Here is an 8,461-nt window from a genome sequence, read left to right as displayed (position 1 = left end):
GACTCTGAATTTGACACAAAAGTCTTCTGTTGTGTACTAGAGCTACAAGTTGAAATCTCAAGCTAGTGGCAAGATTTTATTGGCACAAAGTTCAAGTTTGAATTGAAAACTTTCAGTTGTTTAAAAGGGGAGAGAGGGTGCTTCTCTGCAGGTGAGGTGTCTATACATGAGCTAGGCATAACTTAGAAACATAATTTTTGTTTTTGATTGATACATCTACAACATTATTAATAATGTTGATGAAACTACATTTCTTCCTTTTCGGCAAGCCTCCTTTCCTCCTGTTTACAAAAGTTCAAGTTTGTAAGACCCAATGATATTGTCTGTGAGATATTCTCTTTTTCTTCTTCTTTTTTTTTTCTTTTGGATAGGTAAGCATGTGAAACCAGGGTGTTAATCCCAGGTCTGTGGGATTACCCCACTCAGAGACTTACAGTATCTGATATTAGAGAAACTTCAGACTCAAATCTATGGGGCACCCACAGCTGCAAACTAGGGAGAAAAAAGAGAAAGAAATAACTAAAATAACAATTCCAGAGAAAAGAAGAAGAAGAAGAAGAAGAAAGTGCAGTATTTTGTATAGATCACACCATTTTTGTAAAATCACCAAAATAATGAAATTATACGAATCAGATTAGAAAACTTATAATATACATAGCACAAAGGTTATTACGACCCAAACTAAAACAGTAGAGACCAGAGCTTACTCGTGTCCTAGAAACTCCATATGATGCACTACCAAGTCACAGCTCACTATAGTTGCGCCAAACTTCACGAAATTCCTCACGGAATGTGTTCAAGCGTGCCTTCAGGTTAGGCATTCTAAAGCTTGCATGAAGAAGAGTGGCTGCAAAAAACGGTTTGCTGTAAGTGGCGAAATAAATGAGAAAAAAGAAATCCTTAACGAGACATGGTTTCAAGAATTGTGAAATAAGTCGGGTTCATAAATACCAAGAAGACCAATGACGAGCGCCCATAAGACGGTGAGGAGATTGCAAGAGGTGAACCAAAGGATGCAACTACCTACAAAAGGAAAGGGAGGAAAAAGTCCTAGTCAGTCAAAAAGTGATCAACAAGTTAATTTTTATTTTTTTTCTAGATAAGTGATCAAGGGATTAATTGTTCTAATAGATCAAATGGTAATTAAAGCAATTGATAAGGAAAAAAACAATGACTTTAGAGTTTGTAAATACCAGCTGAAAATATCAAAACAAACATCCAACGTGGCCTTCCACATATATGAATTGTTCGTTTAGCTGATGGACGTCCACGAATAACAGGCCTGCAAATAATGAATCTTTGATCTTAAGAAACAGTAAAATTTTCTTTTAAACCATATGAAATGAAAATAAGCTCACGTTGTCGGAGGTCGCATCTTTGCAGCTAAATGGGGAGAGAACTGTCTCACAGTTCTTGTTATCTTCTCGTTAAAAGTAACTGCAAAGCTGTAATTCCAAACCTTAGCAATAATATATGAGGTAGAAAAGCAAACTTATTACTAATAAGAAGATTAAATTCATTCAAACCCATAACCCACATAACGGAAAAAAAGAAGTTATGGGCTTTGTATTTATTTCATTGACATCATTGATGTTGTTTCGAAGAAAAATAGCTTTAGTGTAAATGCCAAAATTATCTTATAAACAGAGTGAACTAGAGAAGGAAAGCAAAAATAATAAGAAGAAGAGTCCATTAACATTATCATGACCATTTTCCTCTTTTACACACTCACACACACACACACAATCTTGTTTTAAATTGTAATCCAATGATGGGCTGCAAAATTGCTTTAAGATCTAGCATCCGATATGGTATCATATCTGAGAGTTATGGATCAATCATGTTCCAATAGACAATACATGGTAAGTATATAGTATATTATAAATTATGTTATATATTTCATTTAATTATATGATGTATAATTGTTTGTATCATATTTAATTATATGATGTATATCAATAAAGACCCAAATCCAATAACTGTTTGCATCAAATTTGGATCTGATCCACCTATAATGGATATTGTATCATATTTGGATCCAAAAGTTGATATCTAATAAAGGTCTGAGAACAAATCTAACTGTATCTTATCGAATTGAATTTGGATCCAAATATTGAGATATGCTAAAAGATATATCGAATTGAATGTGGATCCAAATGTTGAGATATGCTAAGTTATCAGATGGTATCCAATTAGTGAGGAATACCATTTTATCAATGATCATATCAAATCATATTTGATCTACTCTCATTGATTATTATAGTGAATTTGTGTCTAAAAGTTGATGTCCGATTGATAAGGACCAAAAATCAGATTTGAATATGACATATGTCTAATCGAAACCATTCCAAATTGAATTATTATCAGAAGGGATTCAAATCCAAATGTTGAAATCCAATAATAATTTGATCAAAAAATGATATGACTTAATAAGGTATTGAATTGGATGACATCGGGCCCATTTAAGATTCAATCTAAGAAGCTACCAGATTGGATCCACATTGGATCTGATTCTTACCACATTAGCTTTAATCGAATCAATTCCCGACAATACTATTAGCACCTTAATATCAATCTTCATCATTAGCACCTTTAATCGAATCAATTCCTGACAATACTATAAGCACCTTAATATCGATCTTCATCATTAGAACATGATCATGATGGGGGCATCAAAGATCATAGGCCTTTTCCATTGGGTCATAAGATTTTATATTTAGGAGAGTATTTTAGTGATTAAGATTAGTATTTGGGCTTATTTTTATGTTTTATTAACCCATGTTCTTAGTATAGATGTTTGGAGTAGTTTGATAACCTTATTATGTCTTTTTATTAAGTTTATATGGATTGAAAATTTAACGGAGATAAAGTTATGAAAATTAGGGTATAAATTTTTATTTTTAAGTTAGGGTTAATTTAGGTATTTTTCTATTTAGTGTTTTGTTTTAGTATCTAAAGACATCCTTATTTTATCTTACAGCAGATTATTGAATAAAAAAAATTACACAAGTTTTTATTTTTCTTGTTGGAATGTTGGTGCATTCAATTTGGTAATGTCATGGAAACACTAAGGTAAATAAACCATGTTTTTTTCTGTTTAATCTTTTTTTTTTCCCTCTATGTTCTTCTCAATCCATCTATTTCTACATTTTTTTTATTTATTTGTGAGAGATCAACCCATCTAAATCCTTTTTGATTCACAAGAAACCACCCAAACCTACCCTATTACATCTAAAACCTCAAACTCCTTCAAAACTCATATCTGAAATCTCACAACCCAATCTACAACCTTTAAACAATCCCTCCATCAAACCTAACTCAGTTTCATACCGCCAAACCTAATTACAATACCATATTACAACATTTGTCTCCTGCACTGGCCTTATCCTATGATAGAATAGATGTACAAAATGTCAAAGATAAGCCAATGGTTTACACCATAGATAGAATACATTAGAATATCAACTTTAGCTTCCGTTAGAGACTACAAGCCTTGCAATTATGTATTTAGTTCGATGATTTTGCTATCTTGAAAGAAATCGGGTTGAAGACGGAATTAAAGTGGAAGGCACCACCTGAGACGTGTACATTATATTCAGATGACCCCACATTGGGAAGATACACACAAGTAGTTGGAGAGTGGAGGATGAGTCAGTTTGTATTACAAAGCATAGCAGAGTTAGATTGCACAAAAACTATCGAGACTTCATATGTTGGGAGAGTAACAACAATTCTATTTCATTAGTGAAAAAAATCTTCCCAACCCAGGAAAATTGATAGGGACATCAAAGATCATAAGCCTTTTCCATTGAGTGATTAAATTTTATGTTTAAGATAGTGGGAGCTACGAAGCATAACCGTCAGCTTAAACTCGCTAAAGTGGATTCCCTTTTCGCTTTAGCCGAAGGAGAAGGAGGTGGAGTTGACTATAAAGCTGTGGATTCTGTCGATCTTGTTGCTTGTGAAAGAGAGGATGTGTAACAGAAGAGAGGAGAAAGTGATGTGCTGTAGATGTATTCTATATACGCGCTATCAGCAATATGAACCATGCCCACTGTCTTCCAGAATTCATACAGTTCATAGAGCTCTGGTCGAGCAAAGACTGAAAACACAAGACGATAAATCAAAAGATTAAGTCAAGTCAAGCCTATCTATTTTAGAGATTAAGATTAGTGTTTGGACTTATTTCTATGTTTTATTACCTCACACTATTAGTATAGATGTTTAGGGGTAGTTTAGTAACTTTATGTTTTTTTATTAGGTTCATATGGATTGAAAATTTAAGAGAGATAAAGTTACGAAAATTAAGGTCTTCTTATAATTTTTATCTTCAAGTTAAGGGTAATTTGGGTCTTTTTCTCTTTAGAGTTTTGTTTAGCATTTAAAGACATCCTTACGTTATTTCACAATAGATTATTGAATAAAAAATTTTCAAAAGTTTCTATTTTTATTGTTGGAATGTTGGTGCATTCAACTTAGTGATGCCGTGTAAATCATTAGGGATCAACCCATCTAAATCCTTCTTGATCCACAATAAACCACCCCAACCTATCCTAGTGCATCTAAAACCTATCCAAACTCCTTCAAAATTAAATATGAAACCAACAACCCAATCTACAACCTTCAAACCATCGCACCAATCATATCTAACCTTATTTCATATTTTTAAACCTAATTACAATATCCTATTGCAAAATTTCATAATTGCTAAACGCCGTAATTAAATCACGCAAACCAAAACTTTTTGGGTTTACCCTAACTTTTTATGGTAACCAAAATCTAGACCAAGTTCACCTACCCTGTATTTCATCTTCTCCCCTCTCTTCTTGCATCAGATCCCGTTGAAACCCTTTCGATCACCATAACAATTTCATTGAAGATGTGCCAATGGTAGGAGAATGAGGGGTTGGCAATTCCCTTTTTTTCCCCCTTTTTGAGAAAACTTAACCAATAATTTTGCAAAAGCATGCTCCTTTAATAAACTTAAAAAAAGAAAGTTGCATTAAGTAGAACTTACACTACTTGAATCTAGATATACATATCATATTCCAAGTTACAACTAATCAATCATTTGGTGAAATCGATGCAATCTTAATTTGTAAAACAAAAATATTAATTTACCATTTTTCAAGTAGAAGCTATGTGACGTAATCCATTAAACCAAACATAATTCCATATTAAAGTAATCACTTGGCTATCTTGTGTAGGAACTGCTTTGTTACATATCTTCATTACAACCAATTTTTTTTTCCTTATGTTGGGATATGTAAGAAAGGCTAAAAAGCATACCTATCATTCAACAAAGCAATGCTTAGCGCACTTGAGATAGCAGCAACAATAGCAAGCGGCCTCCTAAGAAATGCAATCCCTGCAAAAATAAATTAAGAAACTAAACCCTAATATCAATCTAAGAAGATTTGAAATTAAAATCTTAATTGCTTTGTTCTCTTACCAAGAATGAAAATAATCATGATAAAATAGTTCGTCCGATAGCTGTGAATTTAATAAACACATAAAATTCAATTATATAAAAATTCAAAAGAACTAAAACAATCGCAAAGGAAAACTAAAATCACAGTTACACCAATCAAAATCAAACAAAGAAAGAAACATAAATTATTGAATTAGAAAAGTGTAGAGAGATCGTCGTACTAGTAGAGATTGCATTTGAGGCGGCTGTTCCATTTGGAATAAGATCTAGGAATAGTGAATCTGGAGAAGAACTCTGAGAGAGGTCGAGGAGGTGATGACCAATCAACTTCACGAAGCGCGTCTATCAGATCTTCTGCTGTAACGTTTCCCCAATCCATCTCTATCTGCCGCTTGAAACCCTAGAGATGGATCGTTCGCTAAACACAAGAAGGGATTCAAAGACACAGAAATGTTGGAAAATTGAAACCCAATAGTAAAGAAAACCCAATAATTTCGAAATTGACTCTCCTGCTCCGTCTCTCTCCGACTTTTATTTATAACTATATATATATAACAGAGTGATTGGAGTTACAACGAAGTTCACGAAGTTCGTGTCTTGGATTACTATTGCCACACCAACTTTTACTAATAGCCTACCAATTCATGTGATAACTCATAACATTGAAGAATTTAAGGCAAATTACCATTTCGTTGGTTCAATACGACAAAATTCCGAGTCTGATAGATTGATCATTTTACTTTCCAAAACATGTTTTCACGTGACTTCACTGATAAGTATTCTCTTTTAAAGTGATGATCCCTCTTATAATTACAAGTAATCTCTCCATAAAATTTGGTGTGAAAATAGAAACTCTCTTATTATATAAGGGAGCTGCTATTGGCACCTCATTTTATTAAATTATTTATCTTACCCCCAACTAAAGATTAAAAAACACACTTCAAACATTAAAAAGGTTTGGCTAAAATTATAATCTCAACCTTTCAAACATTATATGATTGGGCTCATATAAAATCTTAAAACCAAAAAATTAGAAATCTAACAAAATAAAAAAATAAAAAGAAATTTTTATTGGCACCCCAACTTTTACTTCTGCTTAATCATTCACTTATTTCTTTATTTTTAATTGAGGTGCCAATGGCAACTCTCTTATGTTATCATTCACTTTATTGATGTTGTGTGATCTAATAAATCACTTACAATGTAGTCTTAGGATGGAAAACACCATGTCTCATGTGAGTGCTAAAACTATTTACCCATATTAAAAAGAAATGATTTTATATTTTATATGGTTCACATTGATTCAGGATAATACTCGAACTTGAATATGTACATGTAAAATCCAAAGGTTGAAAATTATTCTAGAGAAAAATATGATCACGATATGTAATATTGTAACATGCATAAGATCTCAACCATTTGATGATGTGTTTACATGCTCAGGATCGTGAATTGTTTCTGGAGTCATATGTCTCGAGGCAATGGAACCTAGCCCATATCATATTATTTTTTATTATAAATTTTGAATTGCAACTTCAAAAGGTTTTTTTTTTTTTTGTATGTGTTGAGTTTCAAGTGCTAATCCACAAGGATTGCTTTCTTTGATTCTTTTCATTTTTTAACAAAAGATGTGATGTGTGCAAAAGTATATGCATGCAACATTTCCAAAAAAAACTTATTATAGACTTAGAAAGGGAAAAATTACATCGCATATAGGAATTACTCTCTTCCTCCTTAACTATTAAGAGTGCTTACACTACATGCAATGCAAATGAGCTATAAAGGTAAATAAAGGACATTAGAAAGTAAACACTCCCTAAGAAACTTATTATGGGCTTAGAAAGGGAAAGATCACCTCACATGGAGGAATTATTTTATTCCTCTTTAACCATGAAAAATAAAGAAAGTTACACTACTTACATGGAAATTTAAATGAGTTTGGAAAGTAAATAATTGAAGATTATTACAAGAAAACTAAATGTTCCCTAGGGAACTTATTATGAACTTAAAAAGGAAAAAATTACCTCACATGAAGGGATTACTCTCTTCTTTCTTAATTATTAAAAGAAAAGAAAATTACATTGCTTGAAAGTAAATGAACTTGAAAATAAAGATATTAAAGTTGAGGGGATAGAAGTGGGATTGGAGTACAAGTAATAAAAAATATAAAATTAAATGTTCTCCCCAACTTGCTCTTCTTCTTTATTTCTTTATTCTTTTTTTTTTTTGTTCTAGACTTTTAAAATACATGAGTGAATGACTGAACATAATTTTGGGGTTGTAGAAAGCTTTAAAAGAAGAATTTGACAGATTTTTGAGAAGGTAAACTTGCCTTTTTTTTTCCTTGGAGAGGTCCTCTATCTATAAGCCCTTGAGGATATAAAGGTTCAAACATCATGAGGTCAATTTAATTTAAACAAAATCTCAATGAATAACCTTGGTTGCCTTCCATCATTGTGTCATTAATTATCTTTTGCTTCTCTTTGAGTCTTATCAATCACGATGATTAAGAAATATGAGCATAAAAGCTCACAAGATTCTAAAGAATTATTTTGGATGAACGAAGGTGTCCTAACCTTTTAAAAGACAAAAAAAACATATGAGAAAAAGTCACAATGACATATAAATAACATCTAAGAGAAGAACTTAAGGGTCAATTTACCTCTCATGACTCTAAACACATTAAGATTAAAATTTTAGAGAATTCTCTTTGAAGGGTAAGAGTGTTCAAACCTTTTGAAAGTGGTCAAACTCTAATGAAATAGGTAGCAATGACATGCATTTTCTTTAAGGGTAGAAAGGTTTAGAGGTCAATTGTTTTGCTAGATTGATGTGGAACATTTACAATTCTGAGTAGTTTTTTAATTCTATTAGAATTTATTTCTATTTCTATTTTTAGTTCTAATAGGATTTCTATTTCATAGTTATGTTAGGAGTACAATTCATTTTTAATTTTTAATTTATTTTAAATTCATTTTTATTATTTAAACTATAATTATAAGAGCTTAGAAATGTTCAATTTGAGTTCTA

At 31.9% G+C, this 8,461-nt stretch overlaps 1 protein-coding gene across 2 annotated transcripts; it reads right to left on the bottom strand.

Moving 5' to 3' along the window:
• Positions 1 to 64: 64 nt before the first annotated feature.
• Positions 65 to 5,960, bottom strand: LOC147381940 (PRA1 family protein A1-like). 2 transcript variants are annotated; one of them, XM_086429777.1, is made up of 8 exons: positions 5,653 to 5,960; positions 5,453 to 5,493; positions 5,290 to 5,368; positions 1,359 to 1,445; positions 1,194 to 1,282; positions 952 to 1,023; positions 708 to 847; positions 65 to 281 (listed from the first exon to the last, which is right to left on the bottom strand). In XM_086429777.1, the coding sequence occupies exons 1-7, from the start codon at positions 5,808 to 5,810 to the stop codon at positions 744 to 746; spliced, it is 630 nt and encodes a 209-aa protein (XP_086285903.1). In that variant the 5' UTR covers positions 5,811 to 5,960; the 3' UTR covers positions 65 to 281; positions 708 to 743. The 2 variants fall into 2 exon arrangements, with proteins under 2 accessions (XP_086285903.1, XP_086285902.1); XM_086429776.1 differs by lacking the exon at positions 65 to 281 and having other exon boundaries at positions 572 to 847.
• Positions 5,961 to 8,461: the final 2,501 nt, after the last annotated feature.

This window comes from Akebia trifoliata, unplaced genomic scaffold (assembly GCF_017979445.1).
Source record: "Akebia trifoliata isolate Shusen 1 unplaced genomic scaffold, ASM1797944v1 Contig00131_ERROPOS169462, whole genome shotgun sequence".
Classification (NCBI taxonomy): domain Eukaryota; kingdom Viridiplantae; phylum Streptophyta; class Magnoliopsida; order Ranunculales; family Lardizabalaceae; genus Akebia; species Akebia trifoliata.
Note: the sequence above shows the minus strand (reverse complement) of the source record. Positions and strands in the feature narration are given on the sequence as shown.